The sequence below is a fragment of the Lonchura striata genome, chromosome 3 (genome assembly GCF_046129695.1).
Source record: "Lonchura striata isolate bLonStr1 chromosome 3, bLonStr1.mat, whole genome shotgun sequence".
NCBI lineage: Eukaryota > Metazoa > Chordata > Aves > Passeriformes > Estrildidae > Lonchura > Lonchura striata.
This window is the reverse complement of record NC_134605.1, coordinates 68790217-68813534: the sequence shown is the minus strand read 5'-3', so window position 1 is coordinate 68813534 and position 23318 is coordinate 68790217. Positions and strand designations below refer to the sequence as shown.

At 38.1% G+C, this 23318-nt stretch overlaps 1 protein-coding gene across 1 annotated transcript in view; it reads right to left on the bottom strand.

Annotated features, from left to right (window-relative positions):
- The window catches only part of CDK19 (cyclin dependent kinase 19), a 121697-nt gene that overhangs the window by 88755 nt on the left and 9624 nt on the right, over positions 1-23318 (bottom strand). The window contains exon 2 of the mRNA XM_031504391.2: positions 13994-14069. Within this exon, the coding sequence (XP_031360251.1) occupies positions 13994-14069 (76 nt within the window). The remainder of the gene's footprint in view (positions 1-13993; positions 14070-23318) is intronic.

The following is a 23318-nucleotide window of genomic DNA, read 5'->3' as shown; positions in this document are numbered from 1 at the left end:
AAGTTACACAAGGAGTCTGAAGATTTTAAAACTCTAGAATTAATATTTTTTTTCCTACTCAGACTGCAAATATTTTACAATGGTTATTGAAATAACTGGATGTAGTAACACATTTTGTCCGAATCAACATGTCACTACTATACAATAGGATAACTCAGCCAAATAATCTAAGAAGAGCAACATGCACTTTGTTTCCACTCATTATGACATTTTCCACAGTTAGATAAAAATCAAAACAGCATGTCCTTTATCAGAGGAAAAAAAAAAAAAAAAAGGCAAAAAAGAGAGAAAGTCAAGGATTCTTCCTTTATCCTATTATTGCCAAGACAAAAACCATGTTTTTGCAATGCCCTACATAAAAAATATATTTGCCTTTTTATTTGGCAAGAAGCATGGAAAATTTCAGGAAATGGGCCAGATCTTTTGTCTAAAATGCATAACGTTATGGCTTAGGTTTGCTAAGGACTCACAAACAGTGCCCTGAGAATCTGATCCCAATGCCCTCTCTCCTTATTTAATATCCAACATCAGATTTTTATCCCAAAGGTATAAAAGTAGATTTACACACACACCTCCCTCTTATAAAAATATAAATTATAAATCTTATAAATCTCTTATAAAAGACAGAAGCATATCTTATGCTGTAATGACTACAATAATCTCCCAGACTAACAAAGCTATATCCATAAAGAAAACACGCACTTTAATCCATACATGAAGTTTCTTTAGCACAACTTTTCACACAAATAAGGCACATTGCTGGGAAGTGTTGCAGTGAGAGAGCTCGGGCACTCCTTGTTCCACACTGTCTCCTTCAGCTCTTCTCTCTTTCTTGCCAGTGTCACCACCTGCTTAATTCAGCACACACAAGTTGCATCCCCATTTAAGCAGCTCATGGTTGGATTTCATGTATACACCTGTCTATATGTCTTCCTTTTGCCCCAGCTTTTAATAGCACAGTCCCTAGCTGACTTGCTGTACTTGCTATGCTTGGATTTTGCCACGAAAAAAAAAAATTCAATCTAATTTATATCTCTTAGAAAAGCCCTTCCATCTCTTACTCCACTGCAAGCATCCTTTTATCCCACTGCCTTCAGATTTTTAGGTATTTTAAATAAACAAAATAAATTAATGTGATCTGACACACAGATGTGATGGAGCAATGGAATTCAGAGGATCATGAAAGAGACACTACAAATATCAAATAGAAAAGACTGGATTATATGGAGAAAAAAGGGGTGACAAATCGAAGTCTCAAAAGGCATATGGATGAGTGCAATTTTATAAACTGCAAACAATTTTTAAAAGCCTCATTCAGGGAAATCCATGCAAGGAAGAATCCTTCCTTTAAATTTTCTTCACTATTCATGGCCTATGAATTGGACTGTATGTAACAACAAAGCAATTAGTTTAAATACTGCCAATGCTCTCACTGGTGATAATTGGTTGCTTCTTGTAGGAACATCTGTTCCATCTTTCTTAAGAAATGAAGTACAGACCCTGTTACCTAGACAACAGAATCCTTCTGAGCATCATGCACTGTAAAAGGGCAGTATCAGCCTAAGTCACACTGCACAGTCGCTCTCCCCACTGCTCCCTCATTGCCACTAATGCAGCCAAATGCTGTGACTTTTTAACATTAAGCCCATATTTATTAGATCCCATACACTCAAGTCCACTTTCACATGCACTGAAAGCAACAGCTGTGTCGCTGTCCTTTGGCCAAGCAACAGTCACTTTGAGGCTCTGTGTTCAGCCAGTTTCCACCACCATGACTGCCAAGTTGTCAAGCTGAAAATGCTGCAGCTTATGAGTATGCTGAGAGCAAGTCTTATCAAATCTAGAATTGTCAGCTCAGTCCCCCTGAATGTGGTGCAGAATGAGTCACTTTCACTGCCATTCCTCTTGATTACTGGACCTATTCTAGCACTAAAGGGACCTATTCTAGCACTAAAGGGACTCATCCCTTACAGACACTCACTAGTGTCCTCTAGCCAAATTCAGGAGAGAAGCAGCAGACTAAACTTTGAAGATGCCTTTTGTTGCCTTAAACTCACCACAATTCTGTAATAAAATGTTAACAACAACAATGAAGTGTACCAGGTGACCAAATTCCTTTGCATGCTTTAGCAAGATGGATCGATTTAATTTTTTCCTATCTGCATGTGATAGAAAACCAACAAACAGAGAAACCGCAATTGAAGAAGCATTAAGGTCAGAGAGGGGCTTTTCACAAGAGCATGTAGTGACAGGACAAGGGTCAATGGCTTTATACTGAAAAAGCGTGGGGTTGGATTAGATATTAGGAAGATATTCCTCCATTGCGAGGGGGGAATGAGATACTGCCACAAGTTGCCCCATCCCTGGCAATGTTCAAAGGCCAGGTTGGATCGGGCTTGAAGCAACTTGATCTAGTGGAAGGTGTTCCCACCCACGGTAGGGAGATTGGAACTAGATGATCTTTAAGGTCCTTCCCAACCCAAACCATTTCATAATTTTATTCAAATAATCCCAGGGAGAAAGCACCATAGACCCGTTTTCCAGGCTCATCGCTGTTGGGGAAAAAAAGGAAAAAAAAAAAAAGGGGGGGGGGGAAGGCATGAGCTCTAAAAGTACTGAGACTAAAAACATAAAAGCTTGAAAATGGTCTGGATTTCAGAAAAAGCAAAAAATAAATCATCCATCTGGCCTTAGACTGAAAATCTGAACAATGGAGATAGCTAAAAACTATTAGAACATAAAGTCACAGTAGAATTCCTTATTTTGACTGCACAGCTTTGAGCAAAGTTCAGTGAATTTCAAATGTGAAACAGTACAAAAGACAATTTAGCAACAGTAAAATATTTTTTAGGCCACAAGTGTAATATTTAGAGACAGAATGTAAAAGCTAAAAGGATCACCCATCCTCAGAAAAATTAAACAGACTAGGTGAAACCTAGGCAAGCAGAAAATCACTAATACATAACAAATATGTCAAAAAAGTCTGAAGTGCAAAGATATTAAGGCAAATGAGGATACTGAAAAAACCTTGGAGTTTGGTCAGAAAGAGATCATTAATCACAGTAATAAAAAGCTTTTTTAGGGGAGGACCTTAGAGAAATCAAACCAAAATGGATCCAAGATAGAACTTGATCCAAAATAGCAGACACAAAACCACTATATTGCCTTTAATATTGTAAATATTAAAGACATCTGGAGATAAAGGAAAGCAAGGGAAATAGTACAAAAGGCAAGTGAGGTAAAAATGAAACTAATCTAATAAGCAAGTGAAAATATGGAAAGACAATGACAGTTGAGAAATAAACTTTGCAGGGGCCATGGAATGGAGTAAGTTCATTAGCAAGAAAGAAAAGGCAGGGACTCAATGTCTTCAAGAACTGGCAATAGATCTCCCATTTCGTAACTGCCTCCAATCAAAATCATTCTACTGATAGCTTTTTTCAAAATTCCACAAATTAAAAAAAAATAATAGTTTTTCCCAGAAGTATAGCCTGCCTGAACTACATTAACTTCAGTATGCTCAGGTGGTGGCATATGAAAAAGCTCAAGGTCAAGTGCAATTGTGGCATATTCACATACCAACAAGTCAGTACATCCACTACATGCAGGCAACAGGCAGCTTCCAGGAAGCATCCTGACCGTGCAGTGACAGAGAAAGCATGAGCATGATGCTCTTTCTACAAGTCAGAAACATTTTGCCAATTAGATGGCCAAATAGAGTGGAGAACAGGAGTATGATGCTCACACCTTTCTTATCAAAATGCAAACAAAGCATCACACTGTAAGACGCATTACAGAATTAAAGACACCAGGCTATTCCACTTTGTGTTGTACTTTTGATTACAATGGCAAAACAGGAAAGGCTTCCTGCATCTTAAAACCCCCATACATTAATGTCTCAAGTCATCATAAAGACAAGAAAAATCTCAGTAGGGTACAGTAGACGCTGTATTTAAAAAGAGCTACTGTTAAGTTTACCACAGAAATAGACACAGAGGTTCACAAGAAAACAAATACCACACTGAAACTGTTCACATAATGGAATTGCATTAAGTCAATAAAGTTTCAGTAGAAGGCGACATTTTGCCTTCAATACCAAAGCTGACTACAATTTGCACACAAAACTTGCGGAGTAAAATATGACTGCAGACTAAAAACACTATCCACTTAGCCATACACAGGTAATTTACTGAAAAAAAGCAATATTTAAACAAATTCCTAGAATTTTTTTCTTCCAGTGAGGATCCATTTGCTATCCAGTCATCTCTGTTCTGTATCAAATTTATCCAGTTTAGGCACTACCAATAGTATTTCATTTTTGCCTCACAGACTCCATGGGAACCAAGAAGTCTCAGGCAGTTTACGGATCTGGGACACCAGAGACACGTAAGGAGGACATTGTGTTGGGAGTACATTACAGAGCCATCTGATAAGGATGGCAAATAGGGTGAAGTCTTCTCTACAACTCAGAGAAGTCTCTGATCCACAAGCCATCATTCTTATGAGAAGACATCTACTTCCTTGACATCCAATGGAATTAACTCAGTTCTGGGAGACTAGCAGGAACAGCTTCTTGATATACATACTGGAAGGGCCAATAGAGGTAGCACACAGTTGCTCTCCAACAAGGAAGAACTGGTTGGAGATTCGACAAGGTAGCTTTGGCTGTTGCAACCATCAAGTACACCTGAGCATATTCGGCACAGAGAAGAGAAGGCTCCAGGGAGATCATCTGTGGCTTTCCAGTACTTAGTAAAAGGGGGCTTATAAAAATGAGATGGACTTTTTACATGGGCAGGCAGTGATAGGACAAGGGAGAAGAATTTTAAATTTAAAAAGAGAGGAAATGTTGTGGTGTGTTTTGCTTTAAAGTTCAAGTTTGCCCCCTATTCTCCTCCCTTATCTCCTCCCCTCCCCAGCTGCCAATCTTCCTAAGCCCTACCATAACCTCCTCCCTTCCAAGTTGTAGAACCTCCCTATGCCTACCCCTTTCATTGTCATTCCTTGTCAATCCTCCTTGTCCCAACCCCTTCTTCCAGAGTGTTCCCTGTCTATTTTGTAATACTCAACACCCCATGTTATGTTGTATTATTCCCCTCCCTTGTTCTCCCCGATAGGTTTATAAAAAGTTATCCCCACCTTTGACCCCTACCCAGCCTTACCCTCATTGGTTAATGTTCCTACACCCCTCCTCCTGAATTACTGTATAAAAACTTCTGTTCACCCCCCGCCCCAAGCTTGGTCTTTGGCTGTCCCAATAAACTCATCTGTGAAAACCCCAGCCTTGCTCTGGGGCCTCATATGGTGGTGAAATTCCTCCTCCAACCCGTGCTTCCAAAGAAAAACTCCGCAGGCTTAGCTGTTCGGTCTCAAGGCAGTTTATTGCTAGTTATCTAACAGATTATGTTCTTGGACTGTGGCTATTTGATCAGCGGCCTGGGTAGAGGCACACACACACACTGACATCCTCTCTATCTGCTGTCTTCTTCGTCTCTCCCCCCGCCCAGGGCTGCTGCTATCTTTTATAAGATATATTACGTATAACATGTTTACAATTATTCCCCAATACCTACTACCTACGTTGCCAAGTGTTTTTCTACTCTAAACCAATCTGTGAGTGCCAACATCACCAAGAACATGGAGGTAAGGAAGAAGAAGGAGGAAGAACAGGATCAGCCCACTTTCCTCCATCTTAGAACTTCTGACCCCCATGTACAAAGTAAAAACCCCCCTGTACCTGTGCTAAAACCCCCCTGTACAATACTAAAAAAAATTCCCCTCTACTTTGTAATTACTTTTACTATACTATCTAACCTTTTGTGACTGCTTGTTCCACCTCCAAAGTTGGTAACTCATTCCATGGCTCAAACTCAAAATCACAGCTGTTTTCCAGCTGTCTGCCAGGGTCTAGAATGCCTCTGACCAAGGCCTGGAACCTCTAATAATGTCTGAGAGACATTTTGAGTTCCCACACTCATCCAGCCTTTACTCCAAAGATCCATGTCATTGTTATCTGTCCCTGCGCTGGACCAGTGATTACTGGGAATTGCAGAGCTTGCAAGGGGACGGTCACACCCCTCTCGCAGCCACCCAGCACACCCCATATGGTGCGCTGCAACAAGGAAAGATATTTTAGAAGTTAGGAAGAAGTTCTTTACTCAGAGAGCAGTGAAAACTAACACAGGTTGCCCAGAGAAGTTGTGGATGCCCCATCAATTGCAGTGTTCCTGGTCAGGTTGGATGGGGCCGTGAGCAAACTGATCTAGTAGTGGCACCCTTGGCACAAGGCAGGAAGGATGGAACTAGGTGATCTTTAAGGCCCCCTCCAACCCAAGCCATTCCATTATCTTATGATTCTAAGATCCTGAGTGAAGAAGGCAGAGCACAGACCTGGCGTTTCAGAACAGCATACTTCAGCTTACTGAAGAAACTGGTAGGTAGCCAGTAGGAAGCAGCTCTGAAGAGCAAAGTTGCTCAGGAAAATGGCAGATCTGTTAAGAAATACAAGTAGACCTCTTTGGCTAAGCAGACTGTCAGAGTTCAAGTGCAAGTGTATAGAGAGGTGCAAACAGGGACAAGCTACATGGGAGGAGTTTACAGACATTGCCCAGGCATGTAGGGATGCTGTCAAGAGAGCTGAAGCTCACCTTGACTTGACACTTACAAGGGGTGTTGAGTGCAACAAGAGCTTCTCCTAACAGTGGTTGTGAAAGGCTGAACAGGAAAATGTGAGCCTGTTTCTAAATGAAGTGGACAATTCAATAACAGGAGTTCCAACTTAAAAATAATCCATCATCTGATACCCATGCCAGCACTTCTCAGCCTGAGGCATAAAAATAGTTACATGTAATGTTAAATTAGAGACATTCTAGATATGCAAAATCGATATATTAATTCAAACAATTTTACAACTCCACACAGAATAAACTGAAAACATGGACAAACTAATTTTACTTAACTACAGGGAAAACACAAATGAAGGAACATAAGGAGAATATGCAATGTGAAAGAAAGAATGAGAAACAGAAAACTGAAAGTTTATGGCAAATTCAGGAAAGAACATAATTTATAAAACATTCCAACTGAAGCTTTAAAACATGTAAGTATATATATTCACTTGTGCGCACACACACAGAGTCTTGCAGGGAGTATTTAAGTTTGGCAAGTAAGTATTTTAAAATCTCTTCTTTGCATTATGGGCAACACTGGTTTTCTTTATCTGAGTGGTAAAGTAGCCACTTGCTTTCGGTGCATTGCTGCCTAAAGCTTAATCTGAAGCAGTCTGGCTTTGGTTTTTTGTTCATTTCTGCTGAAGGCACCATCAGTTGGTTCAGTTGGTTTTCGATTTGTGTGTTCTGACAATATTCAGAATCTGAACAAAACAGCAAATTCAAAGTGAAAACTGAGCCTAAATGACACTGAACAGTCATTTTCCCTAGTCAGCTGCATTGGGAATTTGGATTATATCCTAACTGATGTCAAGTATCAAACTAATTTTCTCAGCTCATATCATGTTAGAATGGGGTAAAAGCTTTCTTTTTATTCTTTTTAATGTACTTTCCATAGATGTATTGATATTGCTCTCCTTCTTTGAGCAGAAACACAACTTCAAGTAACCTCTGTGTGAAAAGAAGTTGCAAATTTTGCATTTAGAAATCTAAAAGCAGAATCTTCCTTTTCCTTTCTCTTCTGCATGCTCTTTTTTGTTGTTAAATTGGTGAGGGACATATATGTAGTTAAGACAACAGAGCTGACTAGCTGCTTCAGATGATGCTCTACTTCTGTCCGATTTCTTGATATAAAATTGCACTTCAAGCTGTGAAACTTTATTTTATAAACACTACAGTGTATTTATGGACTGACAGAAACATCAACTTAATTGATTACACAAAAATAGTTTAATTCCATATATTTACTTCTTGTGTACTTTTTCATTTAACGAAGTTAATTATTCTTTCAGATGCAATAAAATAAAGAAAACAAAAAATGTCCACAAAACCTTTTTGAAGAATAACCAAAGCAGGAATTTAAGTACTCCCTTACACAAAAAGCATTTAAATTACAAAGATTATACAAGACTAGACCATGTAATACAGAGAGCTCCTATTCTTCCTACGGCACACAAAATATGAGATGTCAGATAGCTGAACCAAAAAACCTTTTTCCAGCTGATTCACAATGCATAGACACTTCTAGCCAACACATGCCTTAGCTATCTAATAAAAATCCCTTCACAAAAAGGTTTTTTTCACTTATTTTACTACCTCCAGCTATTGAAAGAGAGAATGGAGTTTCAAAGTTTCCACAAACAATCTTTTCTAATTAGGTAGTAGAGAATTTATGGGGAGATTTTACATTGCCAAATATTCTACTCATTTATTCTGTCTTGGCATGGGAAAAGAAGTCCTGACATTCAAAAGGAATCTCCTACAGCAAATGTACTCAGGTACACAGACTTTTTTTGAGCCTTTTTTTACTCAACCTTGCCTCCAACAAAGCCAGGGATCAAAGCCTACATAAGTCTACACAGCAGCAAATACTGCAAGCCGCTGTGATAGTCATGGACAAAGAAAAGGTTGATATAGGTGAAGCACAGAATTTGTACCTATTATGAAATTCTATGCAACTTCACTTGAAGAGAGCCAATGGCATTACAAATCTTTTAAGTGTTTTATAAATACGGAAAAGTTACCATTATTCTTGTACAGCTGACCTTTTCCATGTTACTAAGAGATGCAGAGATAGGTCAAAGATGTTTAAGGCCAGCCTGGTCTACAATCAAATTAATTAACTTCATATTTAGCTCATTTGACTAAGCAGTTTCCAACCAGGGAGCTGAGAGCAGCTCGTAAATTATGTGCAGCACCTGACAGAGGTAAAAGCAAGGAAGTTTTACTAGCTCTACCAACAAGGCACAACACATCCCCTTGAGTCCCTGTGCCACACTGCCAATGGCACCAGAGGAAACACATAGCAGAGGCACAAAGTGCTTCAAGATGGAGATGGTAAGTCTGGCTGACTTCCTTGGCTCAGCTTCAGCACCACAACATCACAGCATAGCCAAACCCAAGAACAGGGTGACACAACTCCAGAAGAACTGCCCACATGGAAAGTAACAGAGGCAGAATAGAATGTAAATACAGTGAGAAAGTGACACTTTCAAGAGAGCTGACAAACACAAGAAGGTTACAAAGATATATTATTTAACCTGTAAGGCTTCTAAAACTTTGCCCACCCTCAGAAACCAAAATATTCGTATGCTGTAGTACTTTGGAATATACACTGCATGAGTAGGCAAAAGGCCTGAGAATGATTTGTGCATGCTAAATTGTTCAACTGAGCTTTCAGTAACTCATTTAACATTATAGTCTGAATTTACTTTAGCCTGTACCCATAAATGCAAGTTTGAACAACAAAGGCCAACCAATGCTCCCACTAGTGTGCCACAGCATACTGGCATCATTTCAAGGCCTCCCAGAAGGAGCAGCCTTCCCTAATAACCAGCACACACAGGCACAGGATGTGGCAACTGAAATGGTTACAGGATCCAAACCCAGCATTCACATGGGGCAAAACAGCACCAATTTAGGGAACTCCTTAAAAAACACTAGGCTAGCAATGGTGGTCTGTGGCTCTGCTTCCCCCATTTAAATCATCTGCAACAGCCCAGTCTCTTTTTTTCCCCTACAGGAAAAAAAAAGAACGAGCTATAAAACCACCCTGTTATAGAAAAATTGAATTATATTTAGAATTAAGGTCACTGTTTACAAAGAAGAAGGCTAGAGTTGGATCTTTATCCTTGGAAAAATGGAAGTTCTTATTGGCAAGGGTGCAAAAAAAAGCTATAAAGGATGAGAAGCTGAACAAAGAACATCTAAGTCTTGACTCAGTCTCTGGTTCATGTGAAACCTTTAGTAGAGTCATTTTTGTCTGTGAACTGTGTTAGCTGCTCTGTAAGAATATTATGGAAGATACTATTAAAAAACCTTACTAAAGTCAAGATTAACAGAATCTACATCATTCACCAAGCCAGACATCTTATAATACAAGAAAAGCACGTTGGTTAAGGAGCTGACCAACTTGCAGTTCCCCTGATCCAGCTTGGAAACAGGAGCGACACTTGTTCTCTTCCATTCACTATTATTCTAAGATAACCGAGAGTAGTCTCATAAGGAAATCCAAGCCACTCCCAGCACTTGTGGGTACAGTTCATCAGGTACCACAGACTTGTGTATGTCCAGTTCAAGTGCTGCCTAACCTGGACCTCCTCCACCAAGGTAAGGCTTCCTTCCTCAGTTTGTTCTCTGGTCTCAAGACATGAGACTCCTGAAGGCTGGACTTACTGAGACAAAGAAAATATTGACTACCTTGGCCTTTCCCATACCACTTATTCCCATACAGCTGCAGGCTCAGATTTTCTTTAGTCTTCTTTTTGATACTCATGTACATGTAGAATCTTTTCTTGTTATCTTTCTGGTCCCTTGCAAGACCCAACTCCATGTCAGCCTTGGCTTTTCTAACTCCTGTTCTTGCAAGGTCAAACAGCAACTCTGTATTTCTCTTGTTCTGCCTATATCCAATTCATATATAATTCCATTTCATATCCATTCCATATCAACAAGGAGCCTCTTTCTCAACTATGCAGGCATCCTGTTGCCCTTACTTGCCTTCCCCCTTGCTGAGGTGGAAACTTTAAAGTTTGGACAGACTGATCTTTGAATACCAACAAGTTTTCCTGAATCCCTCTTCTCTCCAGGGCTCCAGGGCTGTATGTCACAGAACACTTCCAAGCAGATAGCTGAAGAGGTTCAAGTCTGCTCTCCTGAAGTCCAGGGTCATGATCCTGCTTTTTGCCATGCTCCATTCACTTAGTGAATCCATCTTCAATCTCATCATATCAGCTAAGTAAGCCAATAACAATTGCACTGAAGTTCTTCCATGCTCAGGGACAGGATATATATCCATGTATTTACAATTTGCATTATTGGTGAATGGCACTGACTAAGAAAAGGCTTATTACTTTTCTTTTTTTCTGAATTAAGTTTTCCCAAAATCCACAATTAAAAGTTTACAGTCTCTTTACTGTGAAAAACAAAGTCCTTGAATTAACTTGCATGTACTCTCACAGGAAGTGAAGCCTTTGGGACAAGAAATCTCAGATAAAGCTGTATTACCCTCATGTTTTTTGATACAGAAATACCAAATTCTATTACCACTACATGCTTGCAGATATTTAAAATCATAGCTTTTGGTTCTTAACAGATGACAGCCAAGGTATTCAACAGGAAAAACAGCCTTAATGAATAATACTCCTCTGGTCTGTTTCTTGTATCTCCACTTCTTGTTCTAAAGAACCTACTTAGATAAGGTAAGGGAAATATATAAAACACAAAAGCAGCAGAATTAAAGTCTTCCTTTCAACCCACTTCAGGTTTCAAAATAAGCTAATGCAAGCCTGGAGCTGAAAGAAATGTCACATTCATTAACTAAATAATCTAAACATAGAAACACTATGTCATTACTCCCATTTACATTTTACAGCTTTGCTCTTCGAAAAATCTGCCTCATAACAAGAACACTGAAAATAGTTAGCATTTCAGTTATCTTCAGAACACACTTGAGTTACAGGGAACTAATTCGGTTTTCACACACTCACAGAATTCTTTGAGGTATAAAGAATCCTTTCTGATACTTTCATACTCGCTACAATAGAACTGCTGAAATAATGATTCCTTAAGCAGGGATCAGCCTACAGCTGAAACAAAGCAACAATCCCTTGCCACAGGAACCACTGCCTATATGATGTTTTTACTGATATAAACTTTCTTCCAGAAAAAGCTCCTACAAATGAACAGCGGTAAGAGAAACTTTATGGGTTTTGAAGTCCTAAGCAAAGACAGACCAACTTGATTTGTCATGTCAGAAGAGAAGAGTCATCTGTCTTTTCCTTTAGGGAAAGCTAGCGAGCAGATCCTATTATAGGTATCTATGCAATAAGACACACAAAATTGTCTTGGACTGTAAAACTGAATGCCTTTCAGTTAGCAATATATTTGTTGAGTACAATGTCAAGTGCCTAAAGTTTACAGAACTATTAAGATATTCTGAACATACACACAGAGAAACAGGTACACTGGTGTCCCTGTCATTTTTTCATCTTCCAAAGTGGGATTTGGGTTTGTTTTGCTGCTGGAGCAAAGGGGAAAGAAGTGCCAAAAGAAGTACTCATGACATTTTTTAAACGGCCTCTGTCCAGGCTGATAATCTTTATTTAATCAGTAAACATTGCCCTCCTTGTCACCTATCTAAGTCTTTAAATACAAGATAAGCTACTGATGCATTATTTAGACGTCTGTTTCTTTTTATGGAAAATGCACTTGATTTTGGCCGTATGACAAAAATTTGGTAATTTTTTTCAACTATTTCACCTTTACCTTTGTCACAATTCTAATATTTGACCTGAAATTTCACTGAGGCAAATGCTGATGTGCTGTATTAGCTCAAGTTACAGAGTTTTACAATAAGGTTTGAAGAGGAAGAATGAAATCTAACTTATGGAAGAATTACCAGAAAAACCACTGAAAGCAGTCAAGTAACTTACACAGTAGATGCCAAAATTCACAGGCTGTACTAACCTTTGCATAAAGCTTCACTAATTAAAAAAAAAAAAAATGTATCATGGGATTTAAAACATAATTTGACACTTTCTCCTTCCTTAACATTGTTTTGTCCAGGTAGACAGAACCAGCTCCATATTACAGTGCTACCATGCTCACAGGAAAGTCTCCTTCAGACTAATCCACACATCTCCACAGCAGTAGAATTTAAAACTAAGGACAAAAATCCAAGAAACAAAAACCCCTCAATATTGTCAAAAATGACTTTGTAATACTAAGAATATAACCTAGTACTGATGTTAAAAGAGGATTTCCTATTTCCTCCAAAGGCAGAAATATTACCCAAAAAAGTCACTGGGTAAACCCGGTGTAAAGTGACTGACAGCAATATGGCCACCTCTCAAATCTATGAGTGACCTTGACCTTATAGTGATAAGTACTTTAAAAGGACAGCAGTTATATCTGTTAAGTCTCTTCATACAGAATCACCATGGACACAAAACACAACCCAGTGGTTTGTTCCGTTCATGGACACCATGAGTTTCTAATGCCTCACATTGCATTGTACATCTGAATGCTGTATTTCAATGCAACACTACCAGATTATAAAAAGCTTTAGGCACAATCCTAAAATACATTCAACAGCTGACTGCATAGTGACAGCAGTAAGACAAGGTAAATATTTAATCAAGCAAGTGTACTTCTTTTGCAATGCTAGAAATACTTGCATTACAAAATTCTACTCAGTATCCAGCATTTTGTTAGTAATGCACATTTTCAGACATAAAAAACACACAAAGATCAAATTCTACCTTTATTTATAAACACTTAATTTTTACCAAATTTGAAGGAATAATAGGTATGTAATAAAAGACACGTGTAATAAAAATATAATTAAAGCTGGTTTTCATTTTGTTATGAAATTTCCCTGTACTTAGCAAAACAAAAATGAGGAGAACAAACTGTTCTCGGATACTAAAGAACAAGAAGTCACGATTAGTCTAAAATAAATACATTATTAGTAAGTGGACTTCAGATGGCAGTTGTAATGTTTCAGAACCTTTTTCTTAGAAGTCATTTTAGAAATATTCCTTTTTAAAGTAAGTCTTCATTTAGAAGTTCATATTTATTTCCCTCTCAACACATAAAATGAAAGAAAATTGTATCAGAAAGAATCATTGCTATTACCTGAAAAGGACTAAAAGAAAATTATGATTATAAAAGCTTCTTTAAAAGGCTCAGATCTGAATAAACTTCTATGCTTGCATACTTTAAAGAAAACATTTGGATAATCTCTATGTTACTTAATTCTAGTAAAATAAAATACCTGTTGAGTAATAATGTCAGTAAAATTACTTTAATTTATGTACACTTACTGCAATCTCTCTACAGGCCGACATGGATATCCCTGTACCTTCAATTTGCTTCAGTGCATACTCCTTTTCATCTTTTCTGTACACACATAAAAAAAAAAAAAAAAAAAAAAAGGAGAGAGAAAGAAAAATATATTTAGCTCTGACTTACATTACACCACTCAATATCAGTATAATGATAAACATTTTAATTTGGTCTGGATCAAGAAGCTGAAAAGCCAGTCTGCTTTTATGCATAAATTATACTTTGATATGAAAAGCAAGTTTTCTTTTAACAAAGACCTTACAGTTCCCAAACAAAAATTTCTTTATTAGAAAACCTGGTTAAACTACATCCATTTCTCTCTGAAAACAGACATAATATCTGCAGATAACTGCAAATACAGAATTTTAGAGGACACTTTCTGATACTGTCTACTACTGTGAAAGCACTGCAGTTGTATCCCATGCCTGGAAAATTCTCCTAGAAATATCTGGGAATGACAAGCTTTTTTCTTGATTTCATGAGCTACTCTCAATCCACTTTTATTTCTGAAATACTACTATTTTAAATTAATTATATAATAAGCACTGGCTACTGACAGATCCCTACAAAGCACATGAAACGCTGTGCTCTGATGTACAAAGACAGAATGCGAAAGAGTTCAGCTCAAACATTGTATTATCCTTTTAAATAATCACAGCTTGAAGTGATTTAGAGGGACCACCAAAAGAACAAGAAAAGGAGGTAGAATCTTGAAGCTTTCATGATTTAACAGAACCAGCCTACAACATGGTTTTGCAGGATTCAGCTGTCACTGACAGATGTTGGTAGGCACCAATGCCCAAGTGTTGATGCCCCTTTGCAAATTCACCAGTCACAATTCAACAACCCACAAGCCCCTGTCCAAATTCCCGTGGCATTTCTGGTAGACCTCAGTTAGCCCTTCTTCCAGTTCCAAACCATTTTGTTTTGCCAGACAGAAAGATTCTGAACTTGCACTTGATTCAGACTCTCTGGCTTTGAACTCCAAGTCTGTGCCCTGCCAGCTTCAGCCTGTTTCCCACCTTCCACCAGACCCTCTCCCTCCAAAATGAATGGGGTAAGAAGTGACTGAGTGGAAAAATGTGGGAACAAGACAAGACAACTTGAAATAATAGCTGTCTACACATATTATAAGTAACACAGGCAAGCATTATTCTCACTAATTTTCAGTAGCAGCTAAACCCTCAATACATGTCCATAATTAACACTGAGCTACACTTTTTGAAATAAAATTTTAACATTAAAAATTCCAGATGTTTTCCAACTACACATTAAATTGTGTAACTTCACAGGTCATAAGATCACACCTTATCTCTCAGGAACTGTTTCCAATTTTATTAATTAGTCTAAATTTTAAACAGTAAATAATAAATGCCCACCCCCTCTTATACATGGTCCTGCTGTCTATGCAGAGAATTTCCATACACTCCAAAGTGTCAATTCCATTAATTCAAGTTGCTTACAGAGACTGTGAAGACAAAACTATATTGTCTGCAGAACCAAAACCAACTCTGGAAATATAAAATTGATCATGGCATTTAAACTATGGTGATGTTTAAACTATGCAGCACAAACAATCCTGCACACAACTATCAGCTGGAATCCCAAAGCAATGTAGCCACTACAGCACTGCATCACATCCTTCTTTTGGCACATCTACTGAACTAGGCACAGGACCACACTGATATGGCCAACCTTGAACTAGTTCTACAAGCAAAGCATTGCATCCAGTTACGCAGACCTTCACAGAGTGAAGGTCACTGCAGAGACCAGGCATGACACTTGGCACACACTGCCTTCAGCAGCACTGCTGAACGCCACCGCCACGGCAAGGCTGTCAGCACACGACAGACAGCCTCTCCATGCAGGACTTCAAGATACTAATAAGAAATTATGAAAGGTGTTTAAAAAAAACCCCAACCAATCCAACAACGTAAGGTATTACAGCATGTGGGGAAAGGAGGCAGTCTTACTGAGCTGCAACCCAGGTATTTCTGAAACTGGGATAGTTCTTTTCCAAAGTTAACTGTCATTATTATGGAAATATAATAGCTAATTAAAGCACTTTCCAAAAGATGTCCAAAAAGCACCAAGTGGTATTTTAGCTAATAATGTTTTCCATTCAAGACAATTCGAAAAAGAAACAAGAATATTCTATATGCTTTTGAAAAGCAAGTCAGCCAGTGCAATCTGATGAAACAAACAATTCTGGTTGTTCAGTGAAGTGTCTTAACGAAAAGAATACATAGGTACTTTATTAGCTATTTCCCCACTTGTAAGAATTCAATAAATAATATCAAATGGTGTGTGTGATAGGTGAGTACACTGTTCAACTCCCTAAAGACCAATGCTCTCACGAAACATTTGAGACAGGGGAAAGTTCTTATATTTCATTTCAGAAAAACTCTAAGTGAACTCTGAACACATTCCAAGAAATTGTACAGAACTACACAGCAGGAAAGTTTTTATAAATCCTTTTCTGACAGATCCTATATCAGCACATTTTTTACAGGAGCAAAGCAAGCATGATCAAGTTAACACCAAAACCAAACAACAACCACAAACCACACAGCTCTGGTATGAGGCAAGACACCCATGCCAGGGATAGCCAAGCAGAAAGCAAGGTCTTTGCCCACAATCATTTTTATCTGGTCTGCAGAAACACTGCCTCAGGAACAGGCCAACTAACTTGAAGGTCTTAACCTCCAGCTGTAAGGGAGTTTGTCAGAGGGCAGGAAGCAAGTGCCATGGATCAAGAGTTAATTAAGCAGGTTGTATCAAACAGCCACCCCAGGCTGATGGTGGCAGTGTGTTCACTAATCTGAGTAAAAAACATAGCAAAGCAGAACTCAAAGGGAACTCAAAGGGAAACCATACTTTGGAAGCTTTGAGTTAACAATTTTTATTAATGCTTTTAAAACTAAAGCAGAATTTGCCTGATAAAACAAGCACCACATCACACCACTACAAGGCTTCTCTAAGCTTCAAGTTCCCTTATCCAAAACTAAGGGTTAAAGATGAAAATCAGCATTGCTTCTGGTTTCAGAAATATGACAATTCATGCAATTCTAAGAGGGATTAACTTTTTACCAAAATGACACTGCCAGTATGAGATAGTGCCCTCCTAAAAACTTCCAAATGGTATTTTAAACTGCCATAGGTAGCAAAAAACAAAGGTCCTCATGCATATCAGCAAGTATTGAGAACATTCCTCCACTATAAAAACTTGGTCTTCAAGATCAAGGTTTTCTCCCTCACAATAAATATCCGATTCTGCAGTCCTTGAGGTTGCTGTCAATATTCTAATTGGTACTGTTCAAAGGAACACTGTTCTCTTGCCCAAAAAAACTGTACCCAGTGGTTGATGTCCAGCTGTACTCAATAAAGAAAACAAAAATGTGATTTCTACTTCTTCTGGGTAACACTTTCAGTTTCCATTTTTCAAATGCTTTGGAAAGAACAAAATACCAAGTTCACTAAAAAAAAAAAATGTAGCTCAGAAGACTTAGGGAATAATTACAACATATCAAAGGAGCTAAACTGTCTTAACCATTGCAATTGTACTTCAGAGACCTCCCATCATATGAGAAACTACTTTACAAACAAGTGAATGAAAAACTAGAAACAACTTGCCTGAGACCATAAAAAATAGAAGGATTTGAAAACAGTGCATAGTTCAAACAATTGTTTTATCCCTATTATTCAAATTTGAAGACTTTCAATGATGGTCTCTCTTGAATTTACAGATAATTTAACATGCATCCCAACTTCAGAATTAATTATCCACATCAAGGAACTGGCTTGAAAAACTGCAATCACTCTGAACCTGGAACTGTGACTATCACATCAATTAATAGAGATATTATGCTTACTGTATAACTAATAATAGCTGCCTTAAATTAAGTGCACAATACCACAAATAAATAATAATTCAAGTGCACATTTTCTTAACCAGGAAAAAGTGCACCATAAAACCATTTCAAGACTTATCTAGAAAAAAAAAAAAAGTAATAGAAAAGAACAACAATTCACTCCCATAACAACACTACTAGAATTTAAGTATTTGTGACTTTGTAGGACAAAGCCTGGGAACACTATGGAGTTCAGTGTCCTTCACAGTACTGCTTGGAACACAATGTCCACAGAGGTATCTGGTTACATTCTGATCACTTTGTTTAATTGCTGCCAGACCTCATTAACTTAATCACTCAGCAGGAGATCACAAAGAGTTGCAAACCTTTCTCCCCCTGCGAAAACGCAAAACCATGACACTGAAGTGCAACTAGAAGCTGACTGAAAACCTCATCTGGAACACAGCAGCCAAGTCACTACTAAATAGATCATGCTCAGCACTGGTTACATTAGGCAAGCTGCACATGGATTTAATCCTGTATTTAGCACATGGCCATAGCCCTTTACAAAGGTATCAGTACCAGAAAAGTAATCTATGACTGACTGGAAAAGGGGACATAATCCTTTCTAAAAAGTAGTGAGTTCTTGTGCTTTAGTGTTTTTATGGATGTAGAAGAGTCACTAAGCCAAAATAATTATTAGATTAAAAAAATCTACACATGGTGTCTCTAGGGTGCATGTTCTTTACCAGACTGTACAGTAATTTTCTTTTACCGCTATCCTCCAAACCTATCAAGCCTTACCCAGTCAGCAGCTCAGCCAGCTCATTTTCATCTACATGACAACCAGTCAAAATGACAGAAGCTGTGAATCTACAGATTGCTATTAATTTATTTCTATCCAGGAGTATATACTTTGTATTTCAATGCACTGCCATTAGTTCATTTTGAGAGCTACGTAAGAAACACAAAATGTAAAACAGTAAGGATGGCAACCAGAAATTTGAAAAGAAATCTCTAACTGCATCTGCCCTTTGAAAGGTTTGTCTTCCTTCACCTTCACAGGCAACAACTAAAACGTCACAGTAGCTACAGGCTACTCCTACAACCCAGACCCAGACAAGTAAACTACAACATGAAGTACAACTGGCTGTTTTTGGCCATGAAAAGAATGGATGAAATCAGCAGGTGTGTACCTCATTCTGCTGTTGTGAAGAGTTTCAGTAATGTCTGGCCTCTATGTTGATGCATCCCCCAGGGGTTTGATGGGAGCTTTCTTGGTGTTGCAAACAGAACATCACATGTGTCAGTCACAGGAAAGGACTTCTCATACAGAAAGAGCAGACATGTATGTCACCTGGACCTGGGCTTTCCTCTTAGTGGCAGTTTTGCAAAATGTGGAATATGTAAAATTTTCTTAAGAAAAGGATGTTATTTAATGTTTGATTTTTGTATACTTTCAAGCTTTACCAACAAGATGGGAGATTTAATCTGTAAAACAGACAGCAGCCCACAAGTTCTAAGTGATGTGCAGGTGCTAGAAAGACAAATTACTGGTTGGTAGAATTGCCTTGCTAAGCTTTAGGGCCTGGCAGGTTTCAGTGATCTCACACCCAGAGGGAAGTTAACAAAGTTGGGGAGAAGGATTTACCACTGACAGCAGACACAAGGAATGCAGAATTCATGGGCCACAAGGACATTGAGCAGAATCCCCAAGATAAGGAAGAAACTAATAAACCTTACCCAGCAACTGTGCTGAACCAGCTGTGAGTGGGTAAAAGGTAATTCTGCAGGGGGAGATCCCAGCCACCAACTCACAGATCATTGACCCAAAAACCCATCGGCCCAAAGGAAGAGAAACACCATGGGACTGACCAGCATGAGAAGAGAGAATCATTAACTAATAGAAGGTAGAAGACTAATTAATACAAGGATTATGTAACATGTAGCCAATGAACACTAATTCCTTTGTTTGCTAAACATATAAATAGCAAAAGGTTTTGACAGTTGTTGTGCTTGATTTGTGGAATTCCACTGGGCACCCAGGCTTGCAGAACTCTGAAATAAAATCATCAATGTCTCTCCCAAGTGTGTAGTTATCGGCTTGTTGCCCACTGGGTAACTAAACCAATTCTTGTGAACAACAGTAGGGTGGTAAACCAACCTCCCCATCAGGCAGTAACCCTTCAATCTTTAAAAGCTGAGTTTGTATCTTATCAGAAACATCGGAAGTTAACTTGAGGAGTGGGAACAATGCAACAAACTTTAATCAAAGAGGACAGTCTCTACTACACAGTATTAAAAAAAAGTAGAGTGAAAATAGAATGTCCAAGGCTGATCCAGGTAAATAGAGGGAAAAAAGAATTTTGGAATCAAGACAGTATGCTACAGTAAATATTGCATTTCTGGTTTTTGGGGTTTTGCTGATTTGTTTTTTTGGGGGTTTTTTGGGTCTCAAGTCCTTACAATCTCAATTTTCAAAAAGGTGCTTAAGTGTTTCTCAGCTCCATTGGCATCACTGCCTGATGATACCTACTGAACTCTACCAGGTCTCACTCCAAACATCAGATGACACCAGATAGCTCAGTATATACACAGAATAACACAAGGCAGAAGCACTTTTCTCTATCTTCTGCTACCTCCAAGACTTAAAGTCTACCCATGAAACCCTTTAGAACAACCTCAGAATACATGCAAAAGGCAGAAGTTTGTGAGTCATTTTAGAATTTTAGATGTTACTCTTCTCAAAATGCAACAATACCATGTTGCATTCCTGAACACTGTATCGTTTACTACTCCATTTTTCAGTAATTGCCAATGTCATTGACTTGCCAATGTCAGACATAAATGCATGCCAAAGAAGGCTAACTCAGGAATCATAATGCAATCAGTGAATTTTTTAAATACTTAGGTTTTTTTTTCTTGGTTGGTTAGTTAAAAAAAAAACCTTTCAAGAAATAGGGGTGGTTTTTTTGGTTGAAATTAGCATTCTAAGCTTAAGTCTACTATAAACTGGTATTCAAATACAGAGCAATTGATTACTACAATTAAGCTTTTTGAAAAGTTACCTTTCATCATGTACACTATGAAAAATAGGCAGAAGAACCATTACACACAGCTTCACCTGCTAGAAAATCTGCCATGTTCCTGTCAGACTAGAAGACTTCATATTGTAAGTACTAACTGCATCATATTATTAAGATACTTTGTGCTATCACAGAAACTCCTGAGAAATTAAAACAGATTTTGATTTATAATCTGTAGAACAACCCCAAGTCTATCACTAAATCACACTAGTGATATGGCTATCCTTCCCCTTGTTTACTCCTCTGCAAACCAGTTTATGAACTCAGGGGGAAATGTGCATGTTGAAGAACAAGGCAAGTTCTTAAAGTGATGCTAAGCTACTTGTAATTAAACACAATGCCCTTGACATTGCCTGCTTCCACAAAGCCTCACAACAGATGCTGAATACCTATAAATCACCCACAAACTTCACCTAAGATATATGATATGTTCCTCATGCATGAGGAGCAGCTGATTAAAATGATCAAAAGTGAATCTGAGCACTGATAAGGTTTTCTGTCATTAAAAAAAGATGCTTTTTCCTAGTTATGATTTCACTAGACTGGGAGTAAGGAGTAGAGATCTCTTAGTATTAATGTGAGGAGACTGAAAGTATTCCAGCACCATTATACCTAACTTAACCATATGCTCTTCTCTTTATTCCAGTAGTTTCTAATTTAGAAATTTAAAAACAAATCTTTGTAGCATAGATACTTTCTAACTGTTAACAATAATCTCAGATTATTTCACATCACAGTCTATGTAATACCAGAGCACAGTCATCTATGTAATACCAGAGCACTGGAAATCTTACTAACCTTAATCTATTAAAAATTTAGCCTTTACAGTGTAATAATAAAACTATTTGCATGGAAAGAAAGCACAACTTCAGTAAGTGCCACCCCCATTCCAGACTTATTGATGAAAATTCAGAAACCTCCACCAGCTACAGGGTTGTTGCTATTGCTAAAATTAGACTGATTCCTAAGTATCTGGACTGACTGAGAACTGTGAATTTCATACAAGTACATTCATAGCAGATTGGGGTAAGCAGATTTGACAGCCTGTTTGTAAGGGTAAAAACTAAAGTGTTCACATTAAGCTCTGAAAGATGTAAAATTATTCTGCTGCTCCAGGTAGCTTCTTCCAGCATTCGCTATATTTAAGCAGAAGAGAGAGAGCTGCAGTGATTTTATTTCTTTACAAACAGGCTTGATTACAGATAACGGATAGATTTAGGAAATATCTCCCTGCCTGAAAGGGCACCAAATGTGAGGATTTGCTACCTTAAAAGAAGGAATAGCAGTAGCAAGGAGAAAAATAACTCTGAAATGAAAAGGAAACAATTTTTTATTTGTCAGCAAATTACATACCAAGATCATAAAAACAGGGTCCTAAGACTATGCTAAAAAAAGAATCTACCATTTGCTTAATAAAATCACTTAAGAAGAATGCTTGCAACTAACTATAAATGTGAAGACATGAGCTGTCTCGTTTAGGAATTTTTTAAGTCCTAAAGCCATACTGTAACTACACCATCCAGCTTAATGTGTATCAGAGCTCTTTCTCTGTAGTGTTAAATCTGGCTAAATACTACAACTTTGATAGGTGGGAAATTACTATCAAAGCACCAAATAATAGGAAACCTGTGCTTTGGGGTATTTTTAGCAAGAACATGTTTGAAATACCAGGTGCAGATTTTTTTTTTCTAAATCCCTATAATTCATTAGGTTCACCTATAGCAGAATATGAATAATTATTGACTCAATGTAAAATCTAACAGCAGGGCAATGGCCTAAAAGCTCCAGTTACTCAATTTTCCTTTTCTGACTCATGGCATAATCAAATGCTTCCCCTAAAGCACATGAAAGCCCATATCTATCAGAGATCTATCATAAATTTTCTGTTCTTTTCCTTCAGACTTCCTAACTCAAACCATCTAAAGTGAAACTACCAATTCTCAAAGCCAGATCTACACGAAAGCTTGCTAACACAACGTTGAGTGTAATTCTTAGGTGGTAAATTAGCCTTTAGGTGCTAAAGCTGGACCCAGATCATAAATAAGAAGCAAGACCCAAATTCCATATGGTCAGAGCAGGGCAGAGTGAAACAGAGCACATTTATTACAGCTGAAAAGTTGTAAAGTTGAAACAACACCCTCACAGTAAAGTAGAAGGACTGGAATGAAACTACATAAAGTCATCCCGCGGTCCGAGTCTGAAACGTAAAAAAACCATCATTTCTGATGGGTTTTTTTAATGGAACATCTCCACTTTTCTCTGTCACTTTAGTGTCAGGACGTGAGGATTTCTCGAAGATAGAGGTCTTAATTCCTGCCACTAAGACAACCTTGCTACTTCTCAAAAACAAACAAGGTCTTTAGTCA